The following is a 19587-nucleotide window of genomic DNA, read 5'->3' as shown; positions in this document are numbered from 1 at the left end:
GAGTGATCAATACTTATATTTACATTCAAATTTTTTTTAATTGCGATTAAACATTTGCTATTTCTCCAGTGTAACCGGCAATATACATTTGTAATATAGAATAGCCTAGTTTGGTAACTAACACTGTATATCATAGGTTAATTGGTGTTTAGTAACATTCAATATGATAATAATATAGAATTATTTTAGACAAGAAATGTTCTTAAGTTGTATTTGGTGTATTTTGTAAAACATTAAGTATAATATATTCTCTTTTAACCCACAGATATACACATAACAGTATGCTTTATAATTAACCTGAACAATTATTGACAAAGATAATACAACCTCTATTTACCGAGTTAAGTTATATCACCAATAAAGACCAAAAACAGAATGTTGGTTAATCAATTATTCAATACCACAGGATCAATACCACAAAATAATCGCTGAACTTTCAATACTAAGTCTTGGTTAAGGTAATTGACCCACTGTATGCAAATGGAAATGGATCTCACACTACGTAATTTATGTATTTCGTGGTAGTACAGAGGTTGTTATAATTATATTTTGTAATGGACAGGGTGAAAATTAAGATTCTATCTTTTATAACTATATGACATTAAAATTGCCTTATAAAACGAGATAATTGAACAAATGTCAGTAAGTATTGAATATTAACTGACACAGGTTCTTTTTTCTAAATTCAAGCCTGCAAAAGAGTACCTTAAGAAGAATTAAGTGTCATGAAAATCACACCGTTTAATCATAATAATTACTACTTATTATGCAGACAACTGAGGTCCCTGAACTTTGATAAAGAAATCACAGCTATTTAAAAATTCAATTTTTTCAATATGGCCACTATGATAATGGAATTCTCAGGATGTCATCAACGTCAATCGAAAAAGTCAAAATTTGGTTATCAACAAATTTTGAACTTCACATTGCTATTATTGACATTCTTTCGCAAAGCATGCAATGCAAAAATTGATTGAAATCAGACAATAAGCAAATATATTAACATGATATAATAAATAAGCTTTGAGCGGCCTTTAATACTAAACGGTTTAAATGGAGGACACTTTGATCACTGACTGAGACACCACGTCTTTTCGACATGTTGTCAAATTGCTTCAAAACCAATTTCTACTTAAGAATTTCTAAGGAAAAGGTGATGATCAATTGCACTCGTTCTACCATACCCTTTATGTCTGTGTCTGGGACTTCGTCGGGACCGGTGACAACTGTCGCAGCTGCAAAAGGGAGATAACAATGGAGAGGGGCGACCAGACATTGGGAAGTGAGAAATGAATGCAAGCTTAATTAATTCTGCCATGTTTGTTACAAGTGCATGACTTTTTGCTTCAATATTGCAGATATATGAAGCGAGAACTTTTCTTTCAAGAATATATACACACATGTAATAGACCTTACAGCAAGAAACTATAGTATGCACATAGCAGATATATATCACTTTAACACTGTTTTCACAAAGTTGACTATACATGAAACTGAAAAATTAAAAAGAATTTTGATAAAATATTTGGATTTTTCTTGTCATTTACGGCCATACAAAAGAAAACAATTTAAAAGCATGATGATAAGGAGAGATGGTAAGACTCTGTTTTAGGTAAGGAAGTGACACTGATTTATACAGGTAAGACATGACAGGTGGGTATTACTTACGATAAATTAGCGTCAGAAGAATCTGATTCGAGATCAACTACTCCATAATCTTCGTAGTCATCGATTTTACTGAAAAACACAAAACAAGACGCAATTCAATATAGTTCATAATTATCAACATTAAAAAAAAGAATTTTTTACCTCCACTGTCCCTTTGATTGAAATGAAATTATGACTGGACAGTGGTGGACATTAGACATTGAAGTAGCCATAAATGGATGGTATTACTCGCCACAATTCATTGACACCATTGTGTCAAATGAGCTAGATTCTTTTTTGATTTATTCAGAAATAACAAGCCATAACAACATATAGAAACACCCAGAGGAACCAAGTGATGTATTGATCCTCTTCATAGACTCAAATGTCTAAGGAATGTCTTTTAGTTGAAGCGCTCAAGAGACAGATTATATCCAAGAAGACTTATACCATTATTCTGCATCTGTCGCCCGCATTTTAAAACGGAAGTCAAATAGTATCTGCCAAAAGAATAGAGCAAATCATATTTCTAAGAAGAAATTTCATCTGATCATTTAAAAGTCATTTTATTTCCATGTAGAGAAACATTCATATTGAGCAAAGATAGATTTAAAAGTTGCCTTCACCATATTGTTTGTTTTATGACTATGTTATTCTGCATTTTTGTTCATTAATTGTTCATAAAAAGTTTTTTAATAATGTTTCTGTATTTTTCAAAACAATTCCTTTCTGTCAATTGCCATCACCTCTGCTAGTGAGCAATTTAGGCAGACATCAATTGGACAAGCTGACATGGACACATGGAACTTAACTTGTTTGTTTTTTAACATATATGGAAATTTGATGCTGAAAAGGGACACCCTGCACATGGAATACCAGCATATTACTGAGAAAACCCAGCAGCAACGTAAGCAGATGCCGGTCTGTTGTTATATAGGCAAATTTGTGCGAATATGACTTTTTACCATGTTTCATATATAGATATCTTATATGTTTTGTATTGTATGCCAAAATCTTGCAACAGGTCAATGATGAAGACAAAAATGCTTTTTTCAGACCCCCCCCCCCCTTATACCCCCATAGATGGAGGCAATTAATTTAATAAGAAATGGAAATGTCCTCGAGCCATAAAAGAAACCTTATTTTATACAAAAAAGTGCACATATTTAATGCAATTGTCATCTTTTATTGGTCCTGAGTACTTTTACAGCATGAATTCCCAATAGAAATTTAATTCTGGCAGTTTTTGGTAGATTTCAGGTCTACATAATTTAATGAAAATGCAGCTACTCTAAAATCAGTCTCCTATTCCTAAAACACAATCCTGGCTTGAGCTTAATTAGAACTCAGAACTCAGACATTCATTAATTTTAATTTAATTGTCTAGGCATGTTTGTCTCTACTGCCAAGAATGTCAGGAAGGCAGGGACAAACCATTGATATACAGAGCCAAAAGATGGACTATCAAATTGTATATTTGACCTGCAGCATATACAAATAACGGTTTGTCCAGATGAAAGTCCTCTGTATCACCATTAGCCACTAAATAAGCCTCGCTATCTCTCGAACCAGTATGAGCCTTGGGGTTATCAACCAAGTAAACAATACACATGAAGATTAATGTATCGTAAAATCAGCAGCTTTTTAAGCTATCTGCCAACTTATCGTATATGGTCAAGTAATATGTTATTAATTTATGTAAATGTTTTTATAAATTTTGAAACAAACTGACATATTATCACGCTGGTTAAATTTTGTTGACAGTAAACAAGAGAAATATCTCCAAACACTTATATGTCCATTCAGAAGTCCATTCATTTGAAGTGGTATGTATCCACACATTGTTATATATTAAATTTACTGTAACAAGAACATGTGAATAGCTTTATAACATTTTAAGTAAAACCTGTTTCAAATTCTTTAGTTCCAGTACAGGTACCCGGTAATATCGTTAAATTTGATATCAATTTAATTTGCTTTACACAAATATGAGGTCATAATTATATATATTCAAAGATCAAAAAGAGACATGGGTGTGTTATTAACCAACATAATCATTCAAAAACATATAACTTTCATTCTGACATTACTAAAATAAAAAACATTAAAATAAATATTTATTCATTTCATCACAGCCATGGAAAAACATATATTTATCAATGTACTGGCATTCCCTCATTCATGTACTTCTAAAGGGAAAGAAATTGAAAACTATGAATAATTTGTCCATGTTTTACCCTAGATTTTCACTGTAATCAAGGTATTTAACGAGTACCAGGAACTTAATGAGCTGCTAAATCAAATGCTCAGCACAAAATCAATGTTCATAAAATGTCATACAGTTATGAGTTTCAAGCATCTGTAAAAGTCTTTAAGATGATCAATTGCCATTTAAAATATGAATCTATACATGGTGCATGGCTTCAAAGGCTATGTCTATAAATTGTGCCAAACTTCCATGGCTATGCCTATATTAAATGGTGCCCGGCTTCAAAGGCTATGTCTATAAATGGTGCCAAACTTCCTTGGCTATGCCTGTATTAAATGGTGCCTAGCCTCCATGTTTATGTCTTTAAAATGGTGCCTAGCTTCCATGCCTATGTCAGTGTGTCAATGTCTGAGATAATACTTGTTTCATTTGTTAACAATAATTGGTCCATCTACCATTATCTGTGCACAAAATGTTGTCATTCAATGACTTTTGGGGTAAAGTAACATCACTCACTTTTTTCTTTTGCTAAAATCAGAACTACATTCACTAGATATAGTCAGTAAAAAAAGCTATGCAAGCTACTCTTGCCTTGCCTTGCTCAACTTTAATGAATATTAGCCTATTCACTAACCTTGTAACAGAGGACCTGCCGCTGCTATGACCGTGGGAGGGGGCAAGGTGGCGTCTTGATGTTTCGGGGGTGGAGAAGTCGATCAACAACTGGCCCCCATCCTCATCTGTGTTGGTGTCGTACTCGTTATATGTGAAGGCACTGGCTTCCGATGTGTCTTGAGCCTGAAGTTAAGGATAACTATTTACGAAAACTAAACCATATTGAATACGCATGTTCTTATATAATTTAGACAGTGTGACATTTAATATCTGATTAATAAAGAAACTAACTCATTACAAGGACAGCATCACAGATATGAAGAATAAAACAGCGTACTCAGCACAACTTACCTTTTCATTCTCCGATGTCATGGCAATAATGACACCCAGTATTTACAGGTCATTAACTCAATTCTTTCACTTTCTCAGTTATGATCGATTTTATATTAATAAACTCTCATTCAGTTCCAGAGAAAAATCTGTCAGATTTCATCTAAATTCATTTGCAAGGTAATATATCATGTCACTCAATACGCCCTTCGAATTATTTGTTTTATCTAAATGTCACACAATGCCAACACACAAGTGGAATTTTCTGGGAAGGATGCAACAAGTAAGCTTGAAATTTATCCCAATAATCGGAGAAAGAGGCACAGAGAATGTTTGAGATGTGAAAATCTAAAGAGTGATCAATACCATTGCACAGTTCGTTCTGTTTTCCTTGGCTATATTAGTTTATTCTGTTGCACCAAGTTGGCCCCAAGGTAGAAGTTTTATCAATAAAATACAATATCAAATTATATATATAATATTATATATGTTATAATATTCATCAGATAATGCTTGGTAATTGCATTATATCTGTTTTTGCAAGCATTCATGGCCAAAGGCATTGTTTTTGAAAAATACTCCCAGTAGATAAGTTGGTTATTGGAAAACACACCTTGGTAATTAAAAATCAATGACAACCATCAAGTAATTACATTAGGTGAAAAAATGAAGTCAGAAGCTAAAACAACAAAAATGTACTTTCCCAAATCATTCATTATGCAAGTTATCTTTGAAAATGATTCAGATATATTTATTTAATTTAATACCAAAGTACAGAAAGGCAGATTTGTATGAACATGGATCGATTGTATATATCTATTATCGTTCTTATTATCGTTCTGACTACCAGTACATATATACGGGAAAGGATCAGTTTCCAGTGACGATCTGATAGAATATTTTCAATTATTCACAAGGTTTTACATCTGGTACTTGTAAGCATGCAAAACTCACTTACATGCACATTGAAACTGACAAGCACATTCCCATTCCCTGACAACATGATCATGCATATAGCTCAAGCTAGTGCATTTGACTTGGTTTCAAATATGTTTGACTTCCACTTTTTCATTTACCTTTTTTAATATCAGCAAGCATATTTCTTAAACTTAACTGTAAGTTTTTTGAAGCAGAAGAAGGGGCTTAACTCAACAAATACCAGTATTCAAGTTACAGTAATGGAACTTAGCTACCCATATTATATATTGTTGGTACTGGTACATTATGTGTATTATTACTGTTTTCAAACAGCCTAGCTTCTTCACCAGTTTTGGCAAGAGCATGGCAATGATTTACATTAACGACAATTACGATATTAACATGATATTATCATAATATTAATGTCTTTGACCACCCTATCGTTTTCTTTAACCAAAAACAGTTCAGCTGAAAAAGAATGTACCACAGAGCAGAACTGTAATGTGGCCATTAAAGGCTATTATGCTGGCATAACTCCATATGGGGTCTGTAGGCCAGGGCGGTTGATCGTTTCCAGAATTTGTGTTTCTTCCCCTTAATGTATGCAGTAAAAGGTTTCTACATACATAGAATACACAAAATCCAGGAGTAGCAAGCCCCAGACCCTCAATGTATGAAGGGCCTGCTCATCTGTACTAATCTAGCTACGCCCCTGCATTAACTCTTCAACTCTCTTACCTCAGGTGTTGAATGCTCCGTGACGTGAAATGAGCTGATGAAGTCTGAGTGGTTTCCAGAGTTTGTGGGTGTGGACTGCTTTGATGATGCTGAAGTATATAAGTGAAATAATTATAAAAAAAAGATATATAGCTTAGCTTTTAGGTTTAAAAACTTAAAATAATTCATTAAAAATTCATTTACCGATTTGCCTTAGAAAATACAGAAGATTCAGTATATAACCCCCCCCCCCCGGTAGACTCAAACACATGACATCAGGTGTGAGAAATATGACCATCTGTACCACTATGCTACCCACCTCACCCTCGTTCTTACCGTATTTAAGCAATCAACTACCGGGTATGTAATGAAGATGAGCAATAATTTTGCTTTCACCAGAATAACATGAAGAGATTTATTAGTAATATGATGATTGTTACAATGGACAAACAAATGCATGTAGACTTGGATTCAATATATATTCTATAAAGTTTAAACAAAGAAGCTAAATATCAATGGCGGTCTTGATCTGATTTATTATCATGTACATTGTGAATTGATCTACATAGGTAGACCTGACCTATATAAGGGCATAATGTGTACATACCCTGAACCTCGAGGATCTGTTGTACGCCTGTACAGAAGTCCTGAAAGCTGACACGACCTCTCCCCTCCGGGTCCAACAGCTGGATAATACCTACAGTCTCCTGAAACACAGAAAAAACTTGGAATCAGTTTCACAAAAAAACACAGCCTTAAGTAGCTAATCTAGAAAGAGAGAAAGCTCATTGACCTTTCCCCTGTGGATTCAGCAACTGTAATGTGGACTGACTTCCATGCAGTTAGCATGCATACAGACCAAAACAGTAGACACAATTGTAGGACTATTTAATAATAAAAGCAAATTGGTACATTATCATCACACACATGACATGAGGCCTTTATTTGGAAACATTTCACTCCAGGTTCAGGTACTGGATGATCTTTAGTGTTGCCTAAAATATTACGAAACCGGGAAGTTTTGTGTTTCATCCTTTGCCCTTTACTTACATAAAGCAGCTTTGTCCTTGCACATGCAAAAATAAAATAACTTTGCTCATGCACATAACATCAAAGCATGGTTTTACACAAATATTAGTAATCATGTTTAGAATTTGCTCTGCAAAATTTTGTGAAAGTCAACATTGCTTGTCTAGATCTTACAATGTTTATATTATAATGCACTTGAAAGTTTTCACTGTTGTTCAACAGTGCGATTGTTTATAATTCATTAAAGCAGTAAACAGTTTTAAAGGTTACGGTTGTGTTCTTGAAAGTGGCTGGTAGGAACATTCAAGCAGCACCAAACTTTTGAACCACAGACAGAGATTTATTGCAGCAGCATAATACCTGTACTTAATGAATTAATGAACTGAATTTAAAAGGCTCTGGTACATAGAAATATTTTACTCTGTCAATTTTGCTGAATAATTTGATCAATCAACGCCATAATATCTATTGTTCCCTAAATAAATAGCGCCCTGCGTCTGCAAAAACAAACTATAAAACAGTTTATACAGCACAAATGGTCTATAAAGATTAAAAGATTAGCTAGTATAAAGTAATAATAAACCTTAATCAAGCTTTTAACAGCCTTTAGATCAAGGCTTGACCTCTTACCACATGGAGTAAATGACATTTGTAATTCTTATTCTAGATAATGTGGCCTTTCATTCTCAAATTGTAATCTCATTATCTTATCACTGATCAATCTGTTCTTATGGAAGACAAGGAAATTGAGCAGTACAAGCATGTTATAACATGATTATATCTCTGCTGGTTCCACAGTGTAATACTACATTGCACTGTGTTTTATGAAATCACACTCTAACTGATAATTGTATCGTTAAGATCATTTAAATACTAATAACAGTGACATGTTTAGGATTTGATGGTTGAGGGGTACAACTTTTCTTGTGCGTCCTCTTCCCCTTGACCCGGAAATTTAGCCAGTAAAATTTTATTTTGGAATTAATATTTTGAATGTTCACGTCAGACAAATCATACTTTAAAGTGCAAGTAAGACTTTAAATTGCAATTGATTTTGTGACATTGACATACTTTCTAACTAAAATTCTTGATCGGATGATAATGAGCTGTACCCTATTTCAGAGATAAGACCACCCCATTGTCTGTACTAAAGCCTGCCCTGCCATCTACTATAATCCTCATTCAGAAAAGTATTATTACATTGAAATTTAATAGATGTTTTCATTATAAAGCTATGTATACAATTCAAATATAAATGAAAAATGTCAATTTAATGTGTTTTATTGGCATTAAATGTTTAATAAAAATGTGGACGGCAAGGCAGACAATTATTATACATTGTACAAACAGATAAGTTGCCCATCTTATCGCTGATTTTGGCGTATGGTCCATGTTTAGTCCATCTAAATGGCCGGCAATGAGTCTTTTGATGATTTTATTTTACTATGGCAGACTCGTGACATCCACCATCCCAGCAAAAAGTAGCCAAAAGTCCTTGTGTAGAGAATCGTCACCCACAATTTTAAAATTATCTCCATTAAATTCAAATTCCTACGAAAATATTATTGCCTACTATTAAACACATTTTTATTTATGTCATTATGCAAAAAAAAAACATGTTCAGATATCATAAAACACTTCATGTGTCGATTGTTTAACAAGTATCTCGATATCTGTAAATCTGGGACAAATCTGACAGGTTGTGTTCATGTATTACAGTATTAATGACCAAGAATATACAAGTGTGAAAATATAGACTCTAATGACAAATTAAATCCAGTTTAGATCACTGTCGGGAATATTTTGAACAACTTTGTTATTATTATTCAACATTGATGCATTATATTACTATATATTCTTTCGCCCAGTGTTAAATGGTAGAGAGTTGTAGCGTTACAGGGATACATAAGAAATGTCAAAATAATTAAAAAAGTATCCCTGATCGCTCATTATTGTAGCGGTCCATGTTTAAAAGTTTAGTAACAGCTGTAAGTGTTGGTGATCATTCATTTCACAAGAATGTGTGTTGTAAAACCCCACTGCTTCTTGGGCTCTTACAAGCAATACCACAAAAACACAATGTAATCCATGATTATCAACCAAGAAAACATTCATGCACAAGTATGTTATATATCTATCAAATGAAGTTTAACAGATATACAATGTAGTTGACAGTCATTTCTCAATAAACAATAAATAACCTTAAATGATCAAGCAATAAATCATCATTTGTAATACAAAACACAGCTTCATTTCATTATAAACAATAGTACTCCCCACCCACCTGGCAAACTAACAGATGCACTCACTTTAACAAAAGACTAAATTTAACATAACACGAATTTAACTGAACTGACCTCTTCGTTGTCAGCCCCAAAATGTTCTTTAGCTAAATCTTTCAAATGATCAACAGTTATATATCCAGTTCCTTCTGTATCACAAACGTCAAAAACACTTTTTATTTTTTCAGTAAAATCCACCTCCATCGTCCATTGATTACTATTTACCTGTACAACAGGAAGTCAATGAATAAAACAAAGAAGTGCCTGCAATCTCCCACAAAACTGTTCCTTATATGAAGACAGTATTTATATTTTAACATATTATACCCAGCGATTTTTTATTTAACCAGTATTTGTTTGTCTTTTTATATCGCGGTCGAAATATAGTATGTTATTTAGGTGACACAGATTATTATAACGGCGTATTAATACAGCATGTTGACAGGTGTCAATTTACCTGGGACTATTTCTATTGATTGGTTGACTGTTTCAGATGGAATGCAGTTGTGACGTGTTTAAATAGAATGCATATATGCACAGCATGTACTATGAAAAAAAAGCTAAAATAAAAATAGCTCTGATTTAAGGTATTACAAACCTCGCCATCAACAGTGTCCCTTTATTTCGGTTATAATAATAGTTAGTTTGATAAGATATCTGGCCACATACATATTGACCTGGTTTATAGGTTCGTGGCATATCGTAATTGTATGATTATTTGTGTATATTAGTTGCGATTTTCACATTTTCAAATACGTTGTAATTATTTAAGACAATATATTGATCAAACATAATTTAGATTCCGGGCCATTTAAGCGCGGTATTTCGGGTGCCGATGCCAGTTATAATATTTACGCATAGAGCAAACTGGATTCGGATTCCATAAGAAAACTAGCTACCCAAAATTGACAATATGTAAGGACTTCGATATACACGTTAATTGTCAATACCGTATGTAAACATTTTCGAGAAGAAAATACATGAGTGTACGTTAAAGTGCTGGGAGTATATTATATATAGAATATATACACACTAAAAGTATAATATATTAGGCTGTGAAATGCATAAACTTTCGCTCGCACTCTAAGTGTTGTAGCTCGCTTTGCTATCGTGCCATTTTTAAAATATATAGATTAGATATCATTTCGTGGTTGTTATAGAGAGTAAATATGTAATAATTATTTTCTCAAAGATATTTGGAGGAGTCTTCCACGTTTGAAATAATTTTAGGATGGAAACTGTTGTGTGCTACCAACGATACTATTTCCCGCACATTCGGAACTCCTCGGCCATTTTATCGAAAACAACCTCGGATGTATTTGGATGGTTTACACACTCAAAAAGTGGTACGTTTAAGTCTGCTGCAAGTAGATCGCGTAGTAATTTTATTTAGCAGTTAAACTTTGTGACTTAACTCTTGGGATTCTTCATTATGTTTGCTATAATACAATTTAATGACAATAAATTTAAACTTAGATCAATAAATACAACTCTAAAACACTACATTTAACCAATGATATAATTCAAAATTTTACGAACTACTTCAACAGATGTACCGGCATACATCCGAGGTTGTTTTCGATAAAATGGCCGAGGAGCTCCGAATGTTTCCCGCAATCGTACCCAATTGGAACTCCTCGGCCAGAATTGGGAATTGAAGCTTGCCGGAGATGGCCGAGTTGTAACGATTGAGTCTTAGCATCTCGGCCAACTTCGGCAAGCTTCGAGATAGTCAATTCTGTTTGATACTGGCCGAGGTGTTCCGAAGTCAATTCTGTTTGATACTGGCCGAGGTGTTCCAATTGTATTTCCCGTTTTCGCCTCGTATTATCCGGTCTTATGAAATTTGTCATAGATGTTAACTAAGATGCGATTACAGTAAACAATGCTCATGTAATTTTATTAAAAAGAAAATATATGAAGTTTGCGGAAGACAAGCGTAAGTACGTGGTGACTTAAAATTGTATATTTTAAGATATGTTTCAAAAGTGACCTATTGTTCTTCCTCTCTTTATTAAATATTTTGTTGCATAACACAAGTAATTATTATGGCTAAAGTATTACGCAATCGTATAAATAAGTGATGCGAAAGTGAAACCAAATTTGATGATGCTCAATATGGATTTAAAGAAAACTGTAGTACTGGTGAATCTCTTTTATTCTTCATACTGTTATACAAAATGTATAAGCAAATGAAATAAAACTCTATTGCGCCTTTATTGACTACGAAAAGGCATTCGACACTGTCAATTCAAGATGCTCTGTGGGAAAAAAATCCAATCTAGTATATAAATATGCTTAAACCAATACACCGAAATGTTAAATCTTGTCACGGTGTGAAATATATTGAAAACATGTCAAATTCAACTTTCTTTGATGTGTCCTTAGGGGTGAGACAAGGAGAACCCCTTTCCCCACTGCTATTTCCTTTTATCAATGATATTCGAGAGAGTTTAGATTTCAACAACCTCATCCGTAACGATATTGATCGGTTAAATAATTGTCATTATATATGTTATTATTTACTGATGATATTGCCTTATTAACCACCGATCCTAATAGCATACAGTTACAACTTAGTTTTATAAACAATTAATCAAGTAAGTGGAGATTAAAAATTAATTTCTATAAAACAAAGTTATGCATTTTTCAAAAGAAAAAATAGCTTATTTTGTCTGGTCATTGAATTGTCAGAACATAGAAATAGTTGACCGTTTTACGTACTTGGGTATTATTTAACTACAATGGTACTTTCAATGATGCTGATAAAATGCTTAATGAACAAGCCTTAAAGGCATATAATAATTTTATCTATATTTAGAAGAGTTATGCTAGATGTTATTGCTATTTAATTCTAGAGGCTCGAGAAATGTTGTTCATGATAAGTGATTTATTTACACTTGTGGGGCAACAAGTTTGAAAATAAGAGTTTTATGACGTGTGATAATCAGGCAGTTTTTATTGCATTAAATGTAGGAAAGACTAGATGTCTCTTCTTACAAGATTGTTTATAAGGGAAATTTGTTGTTTTGCTTCTGTAAATGAGTTTGAGGTTTAGGCAAAGCACCTGTCTTCGAGTGAGAAAAGGATAGTTGATATAGAGATTTCTCCAGGTGGCATAAGAACATATGCAATGATTTCAAATTTAAGGACTTTGAGCTACTGAAGAATAAAGACTTTTGTATTTGGAATCAGTGGTAAATTGTCTGATTCTTCATGTTAATTTCAAAAGTGATGTATGATTTTAATGTGACGTGCAATATATATATATCACAAAGGCTGAAATGAAGCAGCTGCGAGGGGATTTGATCAGCTCTAATTAAAGGGCTTATGCGGCAGGCACTAAAACTAATTTAAGGATTCAAATCGAGAGTTTTCTACATATTTTGGGCTAACATTTTGACCAGTTTCAACAGAAACATTACAATTATACTCTCATTTTTGAGTCGCTCTTTTGAGTTAGCTGAAGCCATAAGAAATTATTGTAGTGTTGTGTTGTAAAAACCATGCATCTTTTGTTAGGTGCTTACATAGATCATATTTATAATTTTCTGGTGAATTTGTCATAAGAAGTTTTAAGTAGAGATAAATTACATATGGCTAAGAGAGCGGAGCCTATGACTCCTAAAATCAGTTTAACATTGTTAGACGTAATGAATGTGTCAGATCCTGATGGTGTTTATTTTAATTTGCCTTTTTTCTAATGGCAAGACAATCAAATTTAGTTCCTACTTTTAATAGAGATTTAAAAGATCTACGTATTATCATAAGATGTGTTGGTTACAGAGTCTAGCTTGTTTATAGTTCGCTTTATATGGTACAAGACCATAATGAAAGGAGAGTGTTTGGGACTGCCGGCCGATGTGATTCTGAATGTGGGGCATTGGCGGTCAGGGGTAAATAAGTCATATCTACAATATTCATTGCATGACAAAGTAAGAGAAGGAAAATATGTGGCCCCAAAACATGATGATCCGCAAATGAGTGAGTATAAGGAAGTTTTCTGAAAGGCTTTCTTTCCTTTGTCCTTACGGAAAAGGGGTTTTAATTTCAGGGATGGTTGCACTCACTGGACAAGATATGGATTTAAATTCCAGTAAAGTTTTCAGGGAATTTTATGTTATATGGCTAGTGATCTTGTAAGTAGGTAAAATGTGCTGCTATAATATGTTCGAGATAATAGGTTTTATTGTGTGTAAATGAATATACTGTAACAATATTTATATACATTTTTGCGCTATGCCTATTTTTGCATGTGTTGGTTAAATTAATAAATATCATGGGTCATCGATCATGTAATTTGTTGTAATGACAGTTGTATTTGCTGTTGCATTGATTGGAATCCTTACTTGTTATAGTAGTAGTAGATTGTTTATTATAGTGACATGTGTATCATACAAATAAATAAATAACATAATTTATACAGTGAGAGTACACCCGGCCCCATGGGCCTATAGGTCACCTTTAAGAGTGAGTTAACATAATTCGATATATACTTGTTATATGTGAATTTATATGTAATTAGTTAATTGTTAAAACATGATTAAGTTGTATTCATTTCTTCTCCGTGCTCCATCAAAATGAGCATACAGCTATCGTTTTACTTCCTCTTTGTAACAAAATTGCCAAATATGACCTGACAAATTAAACTATTATGTGTTCTGCCATGACCTTTTATAAGTAAATTCCAATATATACTTACATCTTTTTGATTATATTTGCCGTCGTGAAATAGTTTAAAGTGTGTTGCTTCCCTTCGTTATTGGTAACATGTAGACCGAACACGTGATTTGAGGATATACACATGACGTCATCTGGGTAAACATTATAAAGGATTAATAAGAGGGATATTACAAGAATCACAGAAAAGAAACACAATTGGCAACATAACTTTCTGTTGTTTAAACGATATCTGTCCTACTGGACATCTTTCTGAAAAACACACATACACTTTTTGGTAATTTAAATGTAGTCATAACAATTTTTGAATATCATTCATCCATTGTCATTGATGCTATGTATATCAATAAACGTGTCTGATGTAATTGTTCTTTCCACCTTGGGCTTGATGTACAAGCTGTTTCTGATTTCGTGAACATGCTCGTGAAGCATACCGGATGAATGTTCTTTACATACTCTAAATGTTTCCGTATATTACAGTTTCTGTCATCGAAAACGTAAATTTGTAACCACCATTTCCTATATTTTAATTGACATGATGCCCATCTCTTACTTTTTAGGACAGCTTTCATTGCCCTTTTCGAAACGTTATCTACGGAAAATGCCAACGAAACACACAGAAATATTATCCTTTTTAAATTATCCTAACAATTACGTTCTTGGAAAAAAGACAGCCAATATTGTAAATAAAATAATACAAACAATAAAATTCAGCAACCAATCACTTGCTCATAATGATTACCATAAATCAATTAACAAAAATCAAGTCTCTCAATTCTCATTATAAGAAATGTGTGAATAATATAATTTTATGATTGCTGAAACAAAGCGACTATTATTCACTCATCACAGTTCTGAATACTGCCAGCAGTTAACAGTTTGCGCGAGCAAACGAGTTCACTCAAAAAGAGTGACAAGGACATTTGTCCAAGCCCTTATATAAGTGATAAATAATTCCAAGCCAAATCAAAATCAATTCATTCCATTCGATACAATTAAAATCGAAGCAAACAGATTAGGACAAAAAGCTGAGAAAATTGTGATAAATCAAAATGCATGAACATGTAAGTAAAAATAGTTTTTCACTTGTAAAGAATTTTAAAATTTAGACATCTTTTTTAAAATGTAGGCTGAGCCTAAAATGTTTGTATATGATGTATTTAAAGTGTTTGATTTTAATGCGTATGTGATAGATACTTAAGATATTATTTAAATATTGAATTTTTAACCCTGGAGATTTATACATACTGTGTAGGAATATTTATATATATACAGTCCAAAGCACCCACGCTACGATTAAAGACGAGATGTTTTAAATGTTATTAAATCTGTGGAAATACTGTAAAACGTAGCGTGCTCGCCGAATGGGTATAACCCGATGGCGAGGGTAAATAAGCCCACCCCCCCTTTTTCACTTCCTCATAAACTGTTGGTATTTTTTTTCAAGGCAAAGTGTATTTGTAATTCGTCATCAAAATAATCAGTATGCAGTATGAACTACTAAGAGCTCATTAGTAATTCAAGAAATGATCTCTTAATACTAGCTAGAGCACAATTCTTGTTAACAAACCTAATAACAATGAATGATTAAATAGTAATTTGTCACAAAACATGTTCGTTATATACTTGTTTTTTACATTGGACTCAATGGTATAAATTGAGTATTGAAAAGCACTATTATTTTAATAAAGTTTAAATATAGCAATCGCATGATTGATCATCATTTAGACACACATTGTGCACTATAAATGAACGCGTGCTTTACCTTTTCACATGAGAACACACGCATGAATGTGCTATGTAGTGCATGCTCTACCTTTGCATCATAGAAACACATATTAATGAGTTGAGAATAAACATATGTCCTATTAATTATAAATCTGATTGTCCCCAGATCCAACAGTATATCAGGGACCTCACAGAACAGCCCAGCAATGGCAGCGTGCCCTCCTTGGACGAGATGTTTTGGCGGAAGTCGTCCACAATCCTCCAAACTATGCCGGAACTACCAGCCGCCAGGACACCTGAGACGGATTCCCTGACGCTCAAGGCCATAAACATTTCTCCTGTCCTGCCAGGAACAGGAAGTTTCACTCACAACGTGACTCGCATGCTCAGTGAGACCGGCGAAATGGGAAAGCTCCCAGGGAAGGAAGCACGTGAAACACGATTTTCCCCATACAGTACCTCCCACTTCCTGTCTTACAGACAAAATATGTTACAACAAAATACCGATAAACAAAATGGTAAGCTTTTGAATTTATAATAATAGAGTAAAAAATCATTAGTTTTTGCTTCATTACAAATTATGTACATAATACATTAAATAACATACATTGTATATGCATACCATGGTATGCATGTATTGCGGTATGTGATTTTTATTGCAATTCGTCCATACCTAGTAGAGAATAAACGATCATCCAGAATATATTGAAATAAGAACCGATCGGTTGCCTACAAAGCCGACATTATTCGATTACGATTGAAAAAAATGTGTACCGTTATTAAGGTAAAAAATACCATCATAAATCAAAATGGTAAGGAATTTTTGTTTAATTACTAAACGAAAAAAATGCAATAATAAATGACCAATTTCTGTAGAGATTTAGTCCCTAATAGTGTCAGACTGTCTTGTTTATAAAACATTATCTTAACTATTGTTTTGGCAACATTTCTATTTAATGAATCAGGTTTGATAATATGAACTTGGTGACAGGTCGACATGGCATCTCCAATCATTTCGAATAATTGAATAGAGCGTTGTCCGATTTTCAGTGTTCATATACTAAGTAACATCTAAATAAATAAATCATCGAACATCAAAGCTATAACTTATATTAGTAGGACACCTGGAAAGCACCGAGCAGCTCGGGACGGTGGACACCGCCTTGACGGATTCTTCCATGCCTTCGCAGGATTCAGCCTCCCCACAGTCGTCTGCATCCGCGTCTTCTCCTTCCGGTAGCAGCTTCACATCACCAGGAAGTGGCGTCGGTGTCGTCTCTAGCCCGGAAACTGAATTCACCAGCCAGGAAACACAGTCAACCAGTCCTGAAACAGATTCAATCAGCCCGCAAACCACACGAGATAACAAAAAGAAAAAGCTCGTGCGCACGTGTTACACGAATGAGCAGATTCAGATCCTGATGAAGATGTTCCACGAGAATCCCTACCCAGACTCAGAACAAATGGAGGAAATGGCAAAAGAGTTTGGAGTCCCAGACAATAAGATCAAGGTACGTCAATCCATTAAAAGGAATAAACCATGTTGTTTTAACGTCCATCTTTGTTAAAATTGTCAAAGATAAATGGCTATAACAAAGATTTTCTTTTCAGTATAAAAAAGAAGAAGAAGTGAACTAACATGTGTATGCATAAGCAAACTTTGAACATACTTATATATGCCCCAAAACATAATCAGTAAAATAATTGTGTATTTTTTTTCAGATCTGGTTTCAGAACAAGCGTGCCCGCTGGAGGCGCCGCGTCAATGAATCTATGAACAGCTACCCGGCTGGCCTCGTTCCCATGACGCCCGCAATGTCGCCCGTACATCCTTACAGCTATATGACTCCCGGTCACATGGTGGCGACTTCTTCCCCTCAGCATGTTTTCACTGGCTACTTTAATCCGTGGATTCAAACGAACTCCATCAATCCGGACAGCAACAGCAGTGCCCAACTTCCGGTGAACCCCACTCAGTCACGTCTTTCGCCGACATCGACGACGCTCATATCTGCTTCTATGTCCAACCAGACATACCCATCAGCTACCATGACACCGGGCACTGTTTCTTCATTACCATATGCTCCAACGCTCTACCCGATAAGGACGTCGCCGCATCAAGTGATGGCCTCACATCTGTCGGTTTCACCAAATAACAACTCCTACTTGTCGTCTTCAAATGTATCATACACGAGAACGTCACCACAACAAGTGAATACCTCACAATTACTGTCGGCGACGATTTCACAAAATAACAACTCTTACTTATCGGCTGCTGCATTGTCAAACCCGAGAACGTCACATGTCACTCCGTCCTACCAGTATTTTGGACAAGGTACTCCTGACTACAGTGGCTATGCTAATCCTCGGGCAGTCAATTGAATGTCCGGGCACTGAATCAACTTGATACATGTGACATTGCATGTAAACGTAGATACTATTCATTACATGTTTGTATTTATTTATCTGTCTGTGCTCATTGTTATCTATTGTTGTTTTTGTTGCAATTTCAAAGTTTATCATTGTAAATATGACCGTCAAGAGTACTGTTTATCCAATAATCCACTGATACTGAGTAACGGATAGATGGGCTCTTTGGTAATTGATCTATGTACCTTTAACATTATAAAATAAAAATGTAAATGTTATCTTCGTTGTTTTAAGGTTGTTTTAAGGCTGTACATCGGAATCTTCCATCGTGGAATCGTCATAACTTTTGTAAAATCTGACGATTTCATGCGCCCAGCGGCGTATCAACCCCAGTGCCCATAAGATCATGTTTTCTTGTATGTGTTTTTCAGAAGCCCGTAGGGGTATAATTGTTGGAGATTCCATAATCAAGCATTTATCACCAATTGAGGATGTAGACCCAAATTCAATTCAGGGGATAATTATTTCAAGGCTGGCGGGACTAATTGCTGAAATTAGATTGCTTCAATTTAGGTTTATTTTGATTCATGTTGGTACAGATATAGTGGCTATGGGCGAGAGCATTCGATTCATGGGTAGTGCCTTTGCCGATCTAATAGGGGGAATTAGATCCCGTTATCTAAACATTCGTGTGATGGTTTCTTCAGTGCTCCCTCGACCGTTGGATGACGTCTAAATGCTTTATTAACGGTTTAAATTCATACTTAGAAAAGGTCATATCATCAAAGATTTGAGATTTTAATTTGTCAGGTCGTATAGGCCATTTTGATACAAAGGAGGAGTTAAAAGATATATGTTTGCTCGTTTAGATTGAGGACTTCAAAGTTTCAAACAATAACAACATCGTATCTTGCATTAGCACCGGTGATGAACCGATCAAAAGACAAAACAATGCATTCTTTTTTTGCGCTATGTCACTTGAACAAAAATGACAAAAATATCGATAAGAAACTTACCTTGATTGACGATCAATCGAGCCAAAATACTACTGGCGTTTGCATT

General features: G+C 34.3%; 2 protein-coding genes across 5 annotated transcripts in view; one reads left to right on the top strand and one right to left on the bottom strand.

Moving 5' to 3' along the window:
* Nucleotides 1–10070, bottom strand: part of LOC128206932 (rab11 family-interacting protein 4A-like) — a 34256-nt gene extending 24186 nt beyond the window's left edge. The window contains exons 1-6 of one of the 4 annotated variants that reach the window (XM_052909676.1): nucleotides 9823–10065; nucleotides 7044–7143; nucleotides 6458–6546; nucleotides 4491–4654; nucleotides 1669–1737; nucleotides 1185–1235 (exon numbers count right to left, since the gene is read on the bottom strand). In XM_052909676.1, the coding sequence (XP_052765636.1) occupies nucleotides 1185–1235; nucleotides 1669–1737; nucleotides 4491–4654; nucleotides 6458–6546; nucleotides 7044–7143; nucleotides 9823–9951 (602 nt within the window). In that variant the 5' untranslated portion in view covers nucleotides 9952–10065. Of the gene's footprint in view, nucleotides 1–1184; nucleotides 1236–1668; nucleotides 1738–4490; nucleotides 4655–6457; nucleotides 6547–7043; nucleotides 7144–9822 lie in introns of all 4 variants that reach the window. The other 3 variants (XM_052909684.1, XM_052909691.1, XM_052909699.1) reach the window with 3 other exon arrangements.
* Nucleotides 10071–15805: 5735 nt separating this feature from the next.
* Nucleotides 15806–18537, top strand: LOC128214789 (pituitary homeobox 2-like). Its single transcript, XM_052921438.1, has 4 exons — nucleotides 15806–15814; nucleotides 16322–16673; nucleotides 17275–17666; nucleotides 17878–18537. Exons 1-4 carry the CDS (start codon nucleotides 15806–15808, stop codon nucleotides 18535–18537), a joined length of 1413 nt encoding a protein of 470 aa, XP_052777398.1.
* The last annotated feature ends 1050 nt before the right edge of the window (nucleotides 18538–19587 follow it).

Source organism: Mya arenaria, chromosome 2, assembly GCF_026914265.1.
Source record: "Mya arenaria isolate MELC-2E11 chromosome 2, ASM2691426v1".
In the NCBI taxonomy this organism is placed as follows: domain Eukaryota; kingdom Metazoa; phylum Mollusca; class Bivalvia; order Myida; family Myidae; genus Mya; species Mya arenaria.
Note: the sequence above shows the minus strand (reverse complement) of the source record. Positions and strands in the feature narration are given on the sequence as shown.